This window comes from Colobus angolensis, unplaced genomic scaffold (assembly GCF_000951035.1).
Source record: "Colobus angolensis palliatus isolate OR3802 unplaced genomic scaffold, Cang.pa_1.0 Scaffold10, whole genome shotgun sequence".
In the NCBI taxonomy this organism is placed as follows: Eukaryota; Metazoa; Chordata; class Mammalia; order Primates; family Cercopithecidae; genus Colobus; species Colobus angolensis.
In genome coordinates, this window is record NW_012110919.1 from 5,500,843 (window position 1) to 5,519,996 (window position 19,154).

Here is a 19,154-nt window from a genome sequence, read left to right on the forward strand (position 1 = left end):
ATCTTCTTTGTGATCAAGTCCCAAATCCTAGGAAAATTAGGGATTTTTAAAAAATAAAATGCTCATGTTAAAATGTTGCATAAAATTTCAAGTAATTCATGGTCTCCTGAAGCTCCACTGGATCAAGTCACCCTGTTCTTCACAGAATGTCTGCCATATAGATTCTGGCCTTTATGTTGTGAATTTGCTTTATGTTTTTGACACAATGGAAGTATTCAGATATTACTAACAAAACTTTAATAAATGTCAAAACTGGCAATACTGGGCATTTTACAGGGGGTCAGGATCTGTTAAAGTACACATACTCACAGAAAGACACACAAGAGCACAGTATAAACAAGCAAGAAACGGAAATATAATTGACAGTATGTATTATCTAAGAAGCCCCGGATACAGATTCCAAAGAGACAGTACTTAAATCCTGATCTTTTTCAAAGTTCTGAGACGTAATTACCTCATTAATTTAGGTAAATAAGGACAACTCTGTTGGGTGGCTTCCTTAAAACTATCTTTTATTGGCATTCTGAAAATGAAAAACGTTATGAGGGAACTAGAAGAATTTACCTCGCTGAATTGTGAAATCTCCTTAAGGTCATCATTTTCAGGCCATCTTTGGTAACACTTTTTAATCATCATTTTCAGGCCAATACCTTTTAATCCTTTTAATCCAAGACACTGATACTCACACTGACATAACTTTGTTCTAAAATCTGACAAACATTTATGAATTTGAATAACTTAGACAACACACCCCAGGTGTTCCTTTGCACTGCAAACAACCATTTGCTAGAATTGCAAAATGTTGATGAAAACTTCAAGTTGCAAAGAAAACTGTGGCAGTCATGTTTGAAGTATTATTTTAAAATTTACCCTTCCAATGGAATCTTTACATGCAAGACTTCAAATGAAACTTGGTTTGTTTAAAGTTAAAGGATGGTATTTAATACTCCATTTATATGCAAAATAATGCAAGTGTGCCTTTAAAAAGACAGGCAACTCTTAGCAATGTGTATTAATAAACAAGCACAAAGAAATAAATACTATACTAGATTGCTGTTTTTTCTCCAGCAGAGTAGGAGAAATCACCTATGTTCTAACTCTAAAAGGAAAGAGCTATAATAGGCAAGAGTATATATACGGAAAAAAAGAAGGAAAATCAGGGTCAACACAAAGGTGAGCCAGGGAGCTCAGGTAAAATGTACTGCATGAAAAGTATTATACTTGGTGACCCCCAAAGAGAGAAGCCACAGCACAAGCCAGCATATCCCATGTCCTGTTGCGACATGTGTGGTTCCAATTATTCCAGCAGTGTAGTCTGGCTACTCAGGTCAAGAACGACATGCTGCAAATACTAGGTATTCAGTATTATTTTACAAAACTGAAAATAATTTATACTGGAATGGGAAGAAAAGCATGGAAACTCCCTATATCCTGAATTTACTTGTGTTTTATATCTATTTTTTTGTATACTCTATAGTTACAAGTGTTCAATGTGTATCTGTTGAATATATAATCTACTTATAGTTAATCAGGAGGCAATCAAATTATTTCCTAGTAGTTCTTACACAGTCTTAGTAGACTGGAAGAGTTCTTACAGATATAAGGAAATTGAATCCTAATGATATTAGGTAACTTGCCTAAGGTTACACACAGTTATTGAGACAATGAGATACAGACTAGTCAATGGACTAAAAATTCTGTATTATTTATGTTACAATATTTTCTTATTTAAGGATATCACCAGTGTATAATCACTGCTATTATCATTTTCATCATCAGCTACATTTAATTTTTGCCACAACTCTATAAGGTAGGTATTAGTCCCATTTCATAGACAAAGGCACTTAAGTTTCAGAGAGACAGTGAACTGCCCAAGGTCACACAGCTTTTTTAAGTAATGGAAAAATCAGAATTTGAATCCAGTCTGTTAAGGAGAATATAAATGTATATCATGCTGCTACTACTAATTTATTCATTGAGGAAACATTTATTGAGTACCTACCATGTGCCAGCACTGTTCTAGAAGCTGGAAAAGTAGTAGTGATGAAAACAATGTCCCTGCTCTCTTGGAGCTTATATTGGGTTGAGGGGAAGGTGGTGGGAAAGAAAAGGAGAGACCAAAAGATAAAAACCAAATAACTATATCAGATAGTATTAAGAGCAATGAAGCAGGTAAGGAAGATAGAAAGACAGAGAAAGAAGGAAGATGCTATTTTACAATGTGAAGACAAGGAAAGCCTCTCTGGTTAGGCAACATCTAGGGGGTGAGGAAGCAAGTTATGTGGATTATGTGAGGGAAGGCTGAGTCAAGGTCAGACAAGTGCAGAAACTCTGAGCAAGACGTGAGTTTGCTCAAAGAGTGAGAAGGCCAAAGGGAGCAAAGTGAACAGGAGGAAAAATACATGGTTATGGCTGTGAAACGACTCCAGATCACACAGAGCTCTGAATGGGTAGAAAGCAGAAAGACCAGTAAGCAACCTAGCACAGAAATTGAGCCTAAAAAATTCATGGCTTGGACTAGAAAGGTCACAGTGGATGTGGTAAGAATTGATCAGATTCGGCATGTATTTGGAAGGCAGAGTGACAGGATTAAAAATATTTCAATACAGAGAATGCAAAATTTGTCACTGTACAGTATCAAGTATTCTACGGAATGAAGTAGAGGCATAAGATAACATACTCTACTGATCAATGTATTTATTTCTTGGAAGGTAGAATGATATAATAAAACATTTCAGTATAAAGAAATGAATTACTAAAAATAAAATTTATCATTATATAGTAACAAACATTCTAAAGAATGAAACAGAAACATAAAACAACTTACGTTACTGGACAATGTATTTATTTCTCGTTCAGCTTTATGCAATTTATTAATTAAAAACGTATTTTGTTCACTGCTTGATTGTAGCTCTTTTTCCAAGCGTTCTGCCCGTAAATTAGCTGATTGTTTTTCAGCCTTTCATTCAAACAAAATATTTTAAAATTCATTTATTTTTCAAGTATTTCAAAATCAAATAAGCACTATTTAAAATACATTTATAATTATACAAAAATTATTCAAAACCTCAACATTAACATATACCAATGTAACAAACATTTTCTCAAACTAATTGGTAGAATTCACATGAAAGATAGTGCTTCAGGAAATATGCAATAAAGGTATGTAGACAAACAACATATGAATGACCACCAACAAAATAAAACTTATATACTTCTCTCAGGAGAGAAAGTACCTAAGGTATTCATTTGATGTCTATTTATTCTTAACACTGACTTATTTCAAACATTTTTGGAAGTTTCCAGTCTACAACAGATAGGAAAAAGCATATTAGAAAGTAGAAGACAGGGCTCATTGATAGTAACAAGTACAAATTGAAAATCTAAAATCAATTATTTTCAAAAAAGAAACAGCGAAAGATATTATTTCAAAATCCTCAGCTAATCTGCAGACTTCTTAAGTACAAGCAAAGAGGTTCCTGACCTCATGACACAATTAAGATTGTTAATGAAGTCTGTAGGTTGTCAAAAAAGTTTCTGGTTGGTAATACTGATAGTACTCTTTCATGAGGGGAGGGGAACTAAAACCTTTTTTAAAAAACATGTCTACTCAACATTATACACACACACACACACACACACACACACACACACACACACACACGTATTTTTTTTCAGACAAGGTCTTGCTCTATCTCCCAGGCTGGAGTGCAATGGCATGATCTTGGCTCATTGCAACCTCAGCCTCCCGAGCACAAACAATTCTCCTGCCTCAGCCTCCCGAGTAGCTGGGACTTCAGGTGCACACCATGGCACCTGGCTAATTTTTGTATTTTTTGTAGAGACAGGGTTTTACCCGTGTTGTTCAGGCTCATTTCAAATTCCTGAGCTCAGGTGATCCATTTACCTCAGCCTCCCAAAGTGCTGGGATTACAGGCATAAGCCACCATACCCGACCTCAACATAATCAAAATGAAAACGTTTTGGCATTTAAAAGATATGCTTCAGTTTCATAACATCTCATTTCGTACATACAGATGCTCTTCAACTTATGATGGGGTTACATCCTGATAAACCTATCACAAATTGAAAATATCTAAGTCCATAACTTAGACTAGCTTACCTTAAGCATCCTCAAAACATGTGAATTAGCCTACAGTTGGAAAAAATCATCTGGCAACACAGTACTCAGTAAACAGGTTATTTACCCTCATGATCATGTGACTGACTGGGAACTATGGCTCAGTGCAGCTACACAGCATTGAGAGTATCATACCACATATCAGTAACCCAGGAAAAGATCACAATTCAAAGTACATAAATACATATATGGCTTTCACACCACTGTATAGTCAAAAAATCATAAGTCAAACCACCTTAAGTTGGGGAACATCTATCTTAAATATATTAAGGACTATATTCGACAAATAATTCGGGAAAAAACCTATTTTCTTCATATATGAAATAATACTCTCTGGGCACAATGATAGCCAAGAAAGTTAAAGAAGAAAGAAATGCTTGCTGTCATATGCTTATTTTCATTTCATCTGACAAATGATAAAAATATAGGCTCTTATGAAAATGTCACAAATCTTTTGTCATCATTCAACTTGCCCTGAAAATAATCACTCTAAAGGACCTCAATGGAAAGTTTCACATCAGAACTGTACACTATATTCAACTGCAATCGTCTCACTTATTCTGTCACTGTGTAAAATACATAAGGATGGAAGGATGGCAACATAAACAGTCTCACAATGAACTGCTTCATGTTTAAGGTACAATGATACTGACAACTTTTAATTCAGAAAACCAGTAAATATTGACCTAGCGTCATGTAACAAAATAAAAAAGTAACTTCTACTCTTCAAAACATACCAATGTATTCCTGTATCACTGGCTGGGGGGAAAAAAAAATCACCATCTTGGATTTGGATATCGATTTTAACTACAAATTAAATGCCCGCTAATGTCCCTCCCCCCACCCAAATCATTTTATAACTATTCCAAAGGAAAAAGAAACACTTTGAACTCTAAAAAATAAATAAAAAACAATTAAACAGGTATGTTTGCTACAAGTTAGGCACTAAGAACTAAGAAGAATAAGTGTATCTGAATAAAACGGAAACCAAGAATTTTCATAAGGCAATACCCCTAGGAGTAGCAGTCAGGTCTGCCAACACTTATCTTTCTCTAATGAACCCAGGGAAATAATTCTGCAAAGGCATGTATACCTTTACAGTTGGATTTTACTAGTCTGGGAAGAAGCTGTCATAAGATATATCAGTATAGTATTTCTGTTCAAGCAGGATTTGTGACTTTAAGATCTCAAATCCCAGTGTAAGGAATGTACTATCTTGAAAGAAATTATTCTTTCTGGTTTGAGATGACTTTACTTTCAGAAACTCAAATATATATATTTTTATTTTGCATATTCTATTATGTGGCATTTTAAGAGTTAAGACATTTCAGGTAGGTGACTTAACTCCCACAGAATAAATATCCCCTTATAAATGTGGTAGCATACGTATTGCTTATGAATCAATAGCTTTCTTCTTTACTAAAAGAATAAATACTCTTGGGATTACACAAATGTGTCAGCATTAGCTTGGAGAGCATACATTTATGCTCTAAAAATCAAAAGTTTGTCAACTGCACTTTTAAAAAGTATGCCATACTCTACTGGGAAGTAATCAGAATCTTACCTCTAGGGATCTGACTGTAGCCTGCATCTCAGCCAACTGCCGCACCTGTATTCTTTGGGCATTTTCCACCTGAGCGTCAGAATTCTCCTTTTCAGCCCTTAATTCCGCTACTTCAGCCTCTAAACCTTTTAATTTTTGATACAAATAGACTTTTTCTCCAGTAAGTTGTTCCACTCGTTTGCTGTCTCTTGTGAGATCAACATTAAGCAGCTGGTTACGTAGTTCTTCTTTATCTTCCTCCAGTCTTGCAATCTAATAATAATTTTAAAGAAAGCATACAAGGTTAATTAAATTTTCAGTCATGAACATGCTTTACAAGTCAGTAAAATTAAAAATTGCACAAAATCAAAGCTCGGGTGCTGAAACAAAGAACAAAGGAAAAATTTTTAAGTATCACCTTCTTTCTGTTCTTAGACTCAAATGTGAGTTCAAGGACTGTGTCCTCTTTTCCCTCTATTTCCACGTGGTGTCTAGCACAGGGCTTAATCAGTTACTGACTAAAATTTAAAATTATAATACTATAAAAATAATTATTAAAAATATATCAAGTATTTTAAAATTCATCATAACATTATAGGGGTTCATGACCAAAACTCTGACTACTCCTAAGCTTTTCCTCACATGACTGTAATTCTTGAGCTATGTCTATACTAATAAAATTATCTATGTCAGGGCAACTTAATTCACACAAAAACTGCCTGTCTGTGTACCTAAAAGCAAATGTGATTGATGAGAGTTTTTAAATGATAGCTGAGAGTTTATTAAAGTCCTAATTGTAATGATGGCCTAGTTCTTAGTTCTTAGATTCAAGAAAGAATTGAAAAATCATTACTCCAGGGCAGGTGTTAAAGTCACTGGGGAACTTGCAGAGCAGAGACACCAGTGGTGTTGTCATTCATGTCAATTATCACTGCTGGACTTCATGGGCCTCCAAATCAGTGGGTTTCAAACTGTTTCCTAACCTCTAAGGCATTTCAGAAGCTCCTCACCTCTAGAGACCAGTGGCAAGCAACTAGGGTCTATAACTCATTCTTTTCCTTTCCTGATCTCCCCAACTATCTATCCCCTATGACCACCCCCACCAAATCTCTGGCATTAAACATAAGCTTCTATTTTTAGTCTCTTTTTGGGGTTTCTTCATATGATTCAACTTAAGTAAAAGATTCAGCCGGGTTTTTTTATTTTTTAAAAAGTTGAAAACCGCTGCTCAAAACAAGACAGAGTTTGTTTACAGCCAGGATGAACATCAAAGGCTCACTGTAAGCTCCCCCGGCAAAAAAAAAAAAAAAAAAACCTAAAGAAATGCTCCACAACCTAGGCAAAAGTGGTCCAAAGAACAACTATTTGATCACAGCACCATCAATGAATCTAAAAAGTTTAAGACCTCCACCCCAGAGCAGGACCTGTTCTCCACACCTGTAAAATGGGAAACTGAATTAGATGCACTCTAACAACCTTTTTAATTTTAACACATAGTGATTCCAATTTGTTTCTGGACATGCTGAATTTAAATGCCAATGAGAAATATAGGTAGAGCTATCCAGCAGACAAATATTATTTTCCAGAGAATAAAATTCATCCTTGAAGGCAGTGTGGTATTTAGAGTTAAGCCCTCAAAGCCCAACTAATTGGTGTTTCTCTCCTATTTTTCCTCCCACGCTTTACAAATAACTATTACTTCCTGGTTTGGTCCCAGATTACCTTTTTATCCACTGTATTCTGTCCTCAGTTTAAATGAAGAACTTGGGCTAGCTGATCTTTAAGATCCTGTTTACCTTTTACATGAGGTAACTTAATATGGTTTTAATGTGCTATATTACAGGTCTGATGGCTCATCTAAGGTCAGGAGTCAATGTGTAACTCAGTTTCAGACAATGGTGCCCTTTACTGAGTACTTACTATGGATCAAATACTGAGCTAAGTGCTCCACATGTAAAATCAATATTAATAATTTCTCTTGTAGTCCCCATTTTACACACGGGGTCACACAGTCCACAATGTTCTTCACCTATATACTTCCTATATTATTGCTTTCTTTCCACGTTTTCAGAGGCATCTGTGTGATAGCTGAAGTCATAGTTGAAGCTATGAGACTGGATGACAGCTAGCTGATGGCTGAGAATTAGATTCCATGTTTATAACTCCTAAACCAGACATATCAAATCATTCTTACCAAAACTGCCATCTAATTTTACTATTCATTTATTTATTAATGTATTTATTTATTTTTATTTTTATTTTTTTTTGAGGCAGAGTCTCGCTCTGTCGCCCGGACTGGAGTGCAGTGGCCAAATCTCAGCTCACTGCAAGCTCCGCCTCCTGGGTTTACACCATTCTCCTGCCTCAGCCTCCCGAGTAGCTGGGACTACAGGTGCCCGCCACCTCGCCCGGCTAGTTTTTGTATTTTTAGTAGAGACGGGGTTTCACCGTGTTAGCCAGGATGGTCTCGATCTCCTGACCTCGTGATCCGCCCGTCTCAGCCTCCCAAAGTGCTGGGATTACAGGCTTGAGCCACCGCGCCCGGCCTCATTTATTTATTTATGCAACAAATATTTACTGAGTACTTTCTAAGTACCCAACACTGTTTTAGGTAGTAAGGACACAACCCAGCAAATAAGCAAACAAACACAAAATCTCTGCTGATGCAGAGCTTATTACAATCATTGCCATAACACTACTCGTGTCCCAGACATTCGGCACAGATCTTGGATAAAGCCTCAGCTCTTACCTTTTTCGCCATTTTCAATCAGACTCACATGTTATCTTCCTTGATGTCCTCAATTTCTTGTGCTCTCAAACTTTCCTCTAAATTTCCAAAGGGCTTTGTTTAAATTTCTCTTTTATGAACTTTATCTAAATCCGCCTGTATTGCAGTTACCTCTACATTTACTGTATTCTATTCTAAATATAAACCTGCTTGACAGATAAGACAATGTGCTAACTAATATTACTTTTTAAAAAGTTATTGAAGTAAAGGAAACTAAACAGAAACAATAGGACTAGGAATAGTGACTGATTTCCTTTTCAAAAAATGATAGCACGTCAATTCCCCAAGGCACACAAGAGGGAAAGGTAGTGTTATCTAATTACTCCATCCTTCCTTGTTTTTATTACCTTTACGATACAACATAGGGATATGGGTAAGAGAAAAGGCTCTGGAATCAAAGTGCCTAGGTTTCTTTTTTTTTTTTTTTTTCAGTATTTTAAAGATATTGCTCTACTGTCTTCTGGCTTGTACTACTTGTAAAAATAAGTCTGTTGTCATTCTTTGTTCCTCTGTATAAGATGTCTTTTCTTTCTCCAGTTACTTCTTTTAAAATTAAACTTTTTCAGATAATGGTAGGTTCACAAAGAATTATTATAAGGATTAATATAGAGGGATCCTGTATATCCTTTAACCAAGATTCCCCTATTGGTAACATTTCTCTTCCATTTTTGGGGAAGACATTATGTAGAATTGGTACTAATTCTTCTTTAAACACCTGGTAAAATTCTCTAGTTAACTATTCATTTTGTGAGTTTTAAAATTACAGGTTCAATTTCCCTAACAGTAATAGCTCTATACAAACTGCAGATTTCACATTAAATGAGTTGTGGTAGTTTGTGCCTTTTAAGAAATTGATCCATTTCATCTGCATTGTCAAATTTATTACAGTAGAGTTGTTCAAAGGATTATCTCATTTCCCTTCTAATGTCTGCAAGGTCATGAGTGATATTCTCATTCCTGAGAGGTAAAATTTGTATCTTCCATCTTTTTTGTTAGTCTTGCTAAAAGTTGGTCACTTTTATTATCTTTTCAAAGAACTAGCTCTTTGTTTCACTGATTTTCTCTATTATTTGTTTTCAATTTCTGCTATGTTTATTATTTCCCTTCTTCTGCTTCTGCTTGCTTTATTTATTTATTTTTTGACACTCTTTTTACAGGTTCTTGAGATGGGAGCTTATATTACTGACTTGTTTTCTCATTTCTAATGCATGTATTTAGTGCTATAAATTTTTCTTGGCACTGCTTTAGCTGTGTCCTAAAATTTTTGATATGCTGCCTTTTCATTTTCATCCAATGTATTTTTTGAAATGTAATCTCACTGAAATGTTTTTCTTTGAAATTTCTTCCTTGACCCATAAATTTTTTTTAAGTATGTCATTTCATTTCCAAGTGTTTGAAGATTTCCCTGTTATTTTCTGTTATTAATTTGTAGTTTGATTCTACTGTGGTCAGAAAACTCACTTGTTATGATTTCAAGTTGTATACGTTTGTTGAGGTTTATTTTATAGCCCAGGATATGGTCTATCTTGCATATGTTCAGTAAGCATTTATATACATTCAGTGAATACATCAAAAGAATATGTCTGGGTGTTCTCCTTGGGTGGCATGTTTTATAAATGTTATTTAGGTTCTGATGGTTGATGGTGTTATTGCATTCTTATTTATCCTTGCTGATTTTTAATTGTTCTATCACTTGTTGAGAGTGGGGTATGAAGTCACCAACTATAATTATAGATTTGTCTATTTCTTCTTTTAGTTCTATCAATTTTTGCTTCAAACATTTTGCACCTCTGGTGCACATACATTTACATTTAGTATTCCTGTGTCTTCTTGCTGGGTTGACCTCTTTTGTCATTATATAATCTCTTTCTATACAAATCTGGTATTTTTTTTTTTTTTTTTTTTGAGACAGAGTCTCGCTCTGTCCCCCAGGCTGGAGTGCAGGTGGCACAATCTTGGCTCACTGCAAGCTCCGCCTCCCTGGTTCACGCCATTCTCCTGCCTCAGTCTCCTGAGTAGCTGGGACTATAGGCGCCCGCCACCACGCCTGGTTACTTTTTTGTCTTTTCAGTAGAGACGGGGTTTCACCATGGTCTCCATCTCCTGACCCCGTGATCTGCCTGCCTCAGCCTCCCAAAGTGCTGGGATTACAGGCATGAGCCACTGCGCATGGCCTAAATCTGGTATTTTTCTTTGTTATGTTCCTTTGCCCCAAAGTCTGCTCTATCTGATATTAATACTGCCACTCCTGCTTTTAATTAATGATTCCATGATGTATCTTTTTATATCCTTTTATTTACAAACTGCCTATACGGTTATACTTGGAGTTTCCTACAGACATCATACAGTTACCCCTTGACTTATGAGGCAATTACATCCCAATAAACTCATGAAAAGTGAAAAATATATGTGAAAAATGTAGTCTATGCTGGCAACATAGCATATGGACCCTGACTTATGATGGTTCAAGTTACAACTTCTCAACTTTACAATGGTATGAAGTGACATGCATTCAGTAGAAACCGTAACCACACTATGTCATAAGGAGCACCCTGACTTACAATGGAGTTACATCCCAATAAACTCATCGTTAAGTTGAAAAATCATCCAAGTTCAACTATTGTAATTTGGGGACTGTCAGTACAGTTAGGTCATTTTTAAAAATCTACACTGTAAATCTCTGTATTTTAATTCATGTATTCAGACCATTTACATTTATTATCATTGATATACTAAGTCACTTTTGTTCTATTTCTTCTCTGTTTTTAGTTTCTCTGTTTTTCCTGCCTGTTATATGAACATATTTCAGGATTCCATTTTATCTATAATGTTTTGAATGTATTTCCTTGTATAGCTTTCTTACTGGTTGGTCTAGTTATTGTATTTATGTAACTTACCATGGTCTACTGAATTCGTTTTGTCAGTTTTAGTGATGTGTAGAAACTTCACCTCCTTTTATATCCCTTTGCCCTTGCTCATTTATACTTACCTAAAATATTTTCTCTATACATTGAGAACCACATCAGAGTTAAAATTTCTACTTCAACCACCAAACTTTAGAAAATTCATGAGGCAAAAGGAAGTCTACTACATATACCCACAGTTTTGTTTACCATGTACATTTATCCTTCCCAACATTTTGAGATTCCTTCTTTTTACTGTTTTCTTCTTGTTTAGACAAACTTCTCTTTTGGATAGGTCTAATGGCAAAAAGTTCTCTTTGTCTTCCTTCATTTGAGAATGTCTTGATTTCCCCTACATTCCTGAAGGATATTTTTGCTGGATATAGAATTATGAGTTGACAGTCCTTATCTTTCAGCACTTAATAATGTGCCACTTCCTTCAGGCCTCTATGATTTCTGATGAGAAATGAGCTAATTTTCTAATTGTTTTCCCCAATGGGTAAGATATAATTCCTTGGGCTGCTTTCAAGATTTTCCTACAGTTTTTATAAACCCGACCATGGTATCTCTTGGTGTGAATGTGTTCAGCTTCTTGAAGCTACATGTTTGCACCTTTATCAAACCTGGAAAGTTTTCAGTCATTATTTCTTCCATTACCTTTTCAACCTTCCCTCTTTCTCCTTTCAAGGACAGAAATCTTAGATATTTTGTTATAGTCCCACAGGACACTGAGAATCTCTGTTTATTTGCTTTTTAAATCTATTTTCTCTAATCTGTTCAGATTGGGTAATTTCTAATGTTCTACCTTTAAGTTCAGTAATTTTTTCCTCTATCCCTTCCATTCTGCAGTTGAGCCTGGCAACTCAGGCTTTCTTAGTCACTCTATTTTTCAGTTCTAAAATTTCCAATTTTCTTCTCTTTATTCTCTGTTTCTTTGCTAAGTCTATTTTTTTAAATTTGTTTCAACCACATTTGTAATTGCTCATTGAATCATTCTTACCATGGCTGCTTTAAAATGTTTGTCAAATAATTCTAACACCTCTGCATCTTGGTGTTGGCATCTATTAGTATGTTTTACATTCAGTTTCAGACCTTCCTAGTTCTTGGTGTGACAAGTGATTTTCAACTGAAACTTGGACATTTGGGGAATTAAGTTATGAGATTCCAGATCTTATACAAAGTTTATATTAGCTGGCTTTCTGTGATATTGCTATGGTAGGGGATGGGTGGTGTTGCCACCTCATTACTGCCAGGAGGAGGTAGTAGTCCCGATTCTCCACTCTACTTCTGTTGATACCCAAGGAGGGAGGGTCCCTCATGATATCCATGCTGAACAGGGGTGGGGGTTCTGGTTCCCCATGAGGCCTCAATTGACACCTCCCTGGATGGGAAGCGTAGGAGTAATTTATTATTGCTCCACATGTTACCTACACTGATACCACAGGGCGAGATGTGGCCTCCATTGACAACACACAGCTGGGTAGTGGTTAAAGTCCTGACCCTGTACTAGGCCTCCTCTGACATGACCCAGGCAGGATGAGGGCAGGGTGCCTCATTACTGCCAGTTGAGAGTGGATGTCCAAGTTCCTCACTATCTCTAGTGACACCATGGCAGAGGATGGGAGCCCTTGTTATTACCCAGGTGAAGATGTCTTTGTCTGTTTTTGGTATTAGGATAATGCTGGCCTTGTAAAATGAGTTAGGAGGCATTTCCTCTGATTCTGTCTTCTGGAAGAGATTATAGAGAATTAATATAAATTCTCCCTTAAATGTCTGATAGAGTTCACCAATGAACCCACCTGGGTTGCCCAGTCATTTCTGATTGGATGTCAGACATGGTGAATTTAATGTTTTTTTCAGAGCTGGATTCTTTGTTTTCTTTTACATATTTCTGAATCTTCGTTCTGGAATGCAGCTAAGATACAGTCATGAGCCACATAATGAACTTTCAGTCAACAACAGTCCATGTATATGACAGGGCTCCCATGAGTATAATATTGTATTTTTGTTGTTTAAACCTTTTCTACTAGGTATGTTTAGGTACACAAATATTAACCATTATGTTACAATGCCTATAGTATTCAGCACAGTGACATGCTGTACAGGTTTGTAGCCTAGGAGCAATAGGCTGTACCATATAGGCTAGGTATGTAGTATACTGTGCCATCTAGGTGGATATATGTATAGTCTATGATGTTTACACATGACAAAATTGTCTAATGACACATTTCTCAGAACATATCCCTGTCATTAAGCAACACGTTACTGTACTTAGAAACAGTCGGATCTTTTCAAACCTTACTTTTATTCTTGTTAACCAAAACCAGAATAGCCTTTAGTCTATGGCTACTTTGACCCTACTACTGAGGCAAAATCCTTCTGAGATTTCTACTCAAAGTACCATGCATTAGAGTATCTTTTCACTCTGTCTAACGGAAAAATAAATTTTGCCCAGTCCCATGTGAACTCTAGGGACTGTCCCACCTAAATAATTTTCTTTCTCTGGCCTTGTATAGTTTCCTCCACACATGCACTAAGAAATACTGCAAAGTTACCCTCTGCAGAACTCTGGAGTTCTCCAATACTCTGCTTTTCAAATTCTACTTTCCTTGGCCTCTCAAATTCTGAACTCCAACTCCTCAGCTCAATGATCATGGAGCTCAATTTAGGTTTTTTATCTCTGCACGGTGGCCTGGAAACTCTCTCCAGAACCTAAGATGGGGCAATCATAGAGCTCTTATCATTTGTTTTCCTTCCCTCAGATCTGCCCTGTGCTGCCCATTTTCCAATGTCTGAAAACTGTGGTTTCCTATATTTTGTCCCAGTTTTCAGTAAAGGCCTTAAAGTAAATTCCATCCCTATTCCATCCTAGTCAGAAGCAGAAATAATTGTCTTCCACGATTTGAATCCTGACCATATACTAGCTGTGTGACCTTGAGTCAGTCTCTCAGTGTTTTCATCTTCTCATTTATAAAATGATGATTATCTAACTACTAGCGTTGTTGAGATGACTTTTTAAAAGTATATATAAAGGTACTGGTACAAACAGACATATAGCCAAATGGAACAGAATACAGTAACTAGAAATAAAGCTGCGTATCTGCAATGATCTGATGCTCAACAAAGTTGACAAAAACAAGCAATGGGGAAAGGACTCCCTATTTAAAAATTGGTGTTGGGAAAACTGGTTAGCCATATGCAAAGGAATGAAACTGGATCTCTACTTTTAACTACACCCAAAAGATAACTCAAGATAAATTAGGAAATACCACTCTGGACATTAGCCTTGGCAAATAATATACGACTAAATTTATGACCCTCTAAAGCAAGGGTCCCCAAACCGCAGGCCATGGACCACTACCAGTCCATGGCTGTCAGGAATGGGGCCACACAGCAGGAGGTGAGCAGCAGGGGAGCGACCATTACGGCCTGAGCTCTAACCCCTGTCAGATCAGCGGCTGCATTAGATTCTCATAGTGGTATGAACCCTATTGTGAATTACACATCCAAGGGATCCAGGTTGCATGCTCTTTATGAGAATTGAATGCCCTAATGCCTGATGATCTAAGGTGGAACAATTTTATCCTGAAACCATTCCTCCCCCAGCCTTGGTTCATGGAATAATTGTCTTCCACAAAACCAGTCCTCAGTGTCAAATGGCACCAGGTACTTTGGGGACCACTGGCTCTAAAGCAACTGCAACAAAGACAAAAATTGATAACTGGGACCTAATTAAACTAATGAGCTTTTGTTTGGCAAAAGAAACTATCAATGGAGTAAACAGACAACCCACAGAATGAGAGAAAATACCTGCAAACTATGCATCTGACAAAGTTCTAATATCTAGAATCTATAAGGAATTTATATAACACAACAAGGAAAAAAACAACCCCATAAAAAAGTGGGCAAAGTACATAAACAGACATTTCTCAAAAGAAGACATATAAGCAGCCAACAAACATGAAAAAACATGCTCAACATCACTAATCATCAGATAAATGCAAAGTAAAAAACACAATGAGATACCATCTCACACCAGTCAAAATGGCTACTACTAAAAGGAAAAAAAAAATACCAGGTGCTAGCAAGGCTGCAGAAAAAGGGAACACTTATACACTATTGATGGGAATGTAAATCAGTTCAGCCACTGTGGAAAGAAGTCTGGATACTCTCAAATAACTAAAAACAGAACTACCATTCCAGCAATCCCATTACTGGGTATATACTGAAAGGAGAATAAATCATTCTATAAAAAAGACACATACACTCGTATGTTCATCGCACTACTATTCACAATAGCAAAAACATGGAATCAACCTAGGTTCCCATCAGTGGTGAACTAGATAAAGAAAATGTGGTACATATACACCACGGAATACTATGCAGCCATAAAAATGAATGAAATCGTGACCTTTGCAGCAACACAGATACAGCTGGAGACTATCATCCAAAGCAAATTAACAAAGGAACAGAAAACCAAATACCAATACCACATGTTCTCACTTATAAGTGTGAGCTAAACACTGACTACACATGGACATAAAGATGGGAACAACAGAACTGGGGACTACTAGAAAGGAGAGAGGATGAGGGGGAAAGAGCTCAAAAACTTCCTATAAGGTACTACACCCAGTATCTAGGTGACGGAATCTTTATTACCCCAAAGTTCTGCCTCAGCATCACACAATATACCCATGTAACAAATCTACACATGTACCTGCTGAATCTAAAATAAATCTTGAAATTATTTTTTAAAAAAAGAAAAGTTAAGTAGAATAAAGTATTATAAGTAGTAAAAAAAGAGAAAAGAAAATAATTCGGAAACTTTTTTTCACTGACTTTAATTTGTGCTTCTGATGAAAATACATTTCACTTATTACATTTTGAATACAATTGCATTTTGGTTTTTAATTCTACATGTTATTATTAATGGAAAACAAACATGTAAGAAGCTTCTTTATAACAGTATAGTGATTTTGCTAAATTGAAAAAAAAAATGTGGCTGGGTGCAGTGGTTCATGCCTATAATCCCAGTACTTTGGGAGTCTGAGGTGGGTGGATCACTTGAGGTCAGGAGTTCAAGACCAGCCTAGCCAACATGACAAAACCCCATCTCTACTACAAATACAAAAATTAGCTGGGTGTGGTGATGCACACCTATACTCCCAGCTATTCAGGAGGCTGAGGCAGGAGAATGGCTTAAACTCAGGAGGCAGAGGTTGCAGTGAGCCAAGATCGTGCCACTGCACTCCAGCCCAGGCAACAGAGTAAGACTTTGTCTTAAAAAAGAAAGAAAGAAAGAAAGAAAATGCCACGAAATAAATATGTGATAATCTTTAAACTATATATAAAGTGTTTCACTCAATAAATTAAATGTAAATGTGTCTCCTGCCCCTATTTCTTTCTTTCACTTCTTCAACTTCTGTAAAGTCTGATTTACAAATCTGAAATCAACTTAAAATATCTGTATATTTATTATGTTAGTTGGTACCATGATAATAACTGTCAGGTATGAATGATACTAATACCATTAATTGAGTATCTATTGTGTCAGACATTATGGTAAATATTTTGCACATGAAGTTTCAAGTTTCCAGATCTTAGTTTTAAATTATTACATTAACTTTTTATATTACTTAAGAAAACAATAGGAGAGGGGTGTTCCAAGATGGCCGAATAGGAACAGCTCTGGTCTGCAGTTCCCAGCATGATGGACGCAGAAGACAGGTGATTTCTGCACTTCCAACTGAAGTACCTGGTTCATCTCATTGGGACTGGCTGGACAGTGAGTGCAGGCCACACAGGGCGAGCTAAAGCAGGGAAGGGTGCCTCACCCAGGAAGTGCAAGGGGTCGGGGGATTTCCTTTTCCTAGCCAAGGGAAGCCGTGACAGATCACCTGGAAAAACAGGACACGTCTGCCCAAATACTGTGTTTTCCCAAGGTCTTAGCAAGTGGGAGACAAGGAGATTCTCTCCCATGCCTGGCTCGGTGGGTCCCATGCCCACGGAGCCTTGCTCACTGCTAGTGCAGCAGTCTGAGATTGAACTGCGAGGCGGCACCCTGACTTGGGGAGGGGTGTCCCCCATTGCTGAGACTTGAGCAGGTAAACAAAACGGCCAGGAAGCTCGAACTAGGTGGAGCCCACCACAGCTCAACAAGGCCTACCAGCTCTAGACTCCACCTCTGTGGGCAGGGAATAGCTGAACAAAAGGCAGCAGATAACTTCTGCAAACTTAAACGTCCCTGTCTGACAGCTCTGAAGAGAGCAGTAGTTCTCCCAGCATGGCGTTTGAGCTCTGAGAACGGACAGACTGCCTCCTCAAATGGGTCCCTGACCCCCAAGTAGCCTAACTGGGAGACACCTCTCAGTAGTGGCCAAAAGACACCTCATATAGGTGGCTGCTCCTCTGGGATGAAGCCCTCCAGAGGAAGGATCAGGCAGCGATATTTGCTGTTCTGCAACCTACACTGGTGACACCCAGGCAAACAGGGTCTGGGGTGGAACTCCAGCAAACTCCAACAGACCTGCAGCTGAGGGACCTGACTGTTAGGAGGAAAACTAACAAACAGAAAGGAATAGTAGTAACATCATCAAAAAGGTCATCTACACCAAAACCCCATCTGTAGGTCACCAACATCAAACACCAAAGGTAGATAAAACCGCAAACATGAGGAGAAACCAGAGCAGAAAAGCTGAAAACCCTAAAAGTCAGAGCGCCTCTTCTCCTCCAAAGGATCGCAGCTCCTTGCCAGCAACAGAACAAAGCTGGACAGCGAATGACTTTGACGAGTTGACAGAAGTAGGCTTCGGAAGGTTGGTAATAACAAAATTCTCCGAGTTAAAGGAGGATGTTCGAACCCATTGCAAGGAAAAAAAACCTGAAAAAAGATTAGATGAATGGCTAACTAGAATAAACAGTGAAGAGAAGACCTTAAATGACCTGATGGAGCTGAAAACCATGACACGAGAAATTCATGACGCACGCACAAGCTTCAATAGCCGATTTTATCAAGTGGAAGAAAGGATATCAGTGATTGAAGATCAAATTAATGAAATGAAGTGAGAAGACAAGGTTAGAGAAAAAAGAGTAAAAAGAAACAAACAAAGCCTCCAAGAAATATGGGACTATGTGAAAAGACCAAATCTATGTCTGATTGGTGTACCTGAAAGTGATGGGGAGAATGGAACCAAGCAGGAAAACACTCTTCAGGATATTATCCAGGAGAACTTCCTCAACTTAGCAAGGCAGGCCAACATTCAAATTCAGGAAATACAGAGAACACCACAAAGACACTCCTTGAGAAGAGCAACCCCAAGACACATAAATGTCAGATTTACCAAGGTTGAAATGAAGGAAAAAGTGTTAATGACAGCCAGAGAGAAAGGTCAAGTTACCTACAAAGGGAAGCTCATCAGATTAACAGCAGATCTCTCAGCAGAAGCACTACAAGCCAGAAAAGAGTGGGGGCCAATATTCAATATTCTTACAGAAAAGAATTTTCAATCCAGAATTTCGTATCTAGCCAAACTAAGCTTCGTAAGTGAAGGAGAAATAAAATCCTTTACAGAGAAGCAAATGCTGAGATTTCTGTCACCACCAGGCCTGCGTTACAAGAAACAACCGGAACCAGCCACTGCAAAAACATGCCAAATTGTAAAGATCATCGATGCTATGAAGAAACTGCATCAATTAACTGGCAAAACAACCAGCGAACATCATAATGACGGGATCAAATTCACACATAACAATATTAACCTTAAATGTAAATGGGCTAAA

At 37.3% G+C, this 19,154-nt stretch overlaps 1 protein-coding gene across 1 annotated transcript in view; it reads right to left on the minus strand.

Annotated features, from left to right (window-relative positions):
- CEP83 (centrosomal protein 83kDa) overlaps positions 1-19,154 on the minus strand; it is a 154,903-nt gene that overhangs the window by 62,549 nt on the left and 73,200 nt on the right. The window contains exons 6-7 of the mRNA XM_011933941.1: positions 5,706-5,957; positions 2,828-2,959 (exon numbers count right to left, since the gene is read on the minus strand). Of these exons, the coding sequence (XP_011789331.1) occupies positions 2,828-2,959; positions 5,706-5,957 (384 nt within the window). The remainder of the gene's footprint in view (positions 1-2,827; positions 2,960-5,705; positions 5,958-19,154) is intronic.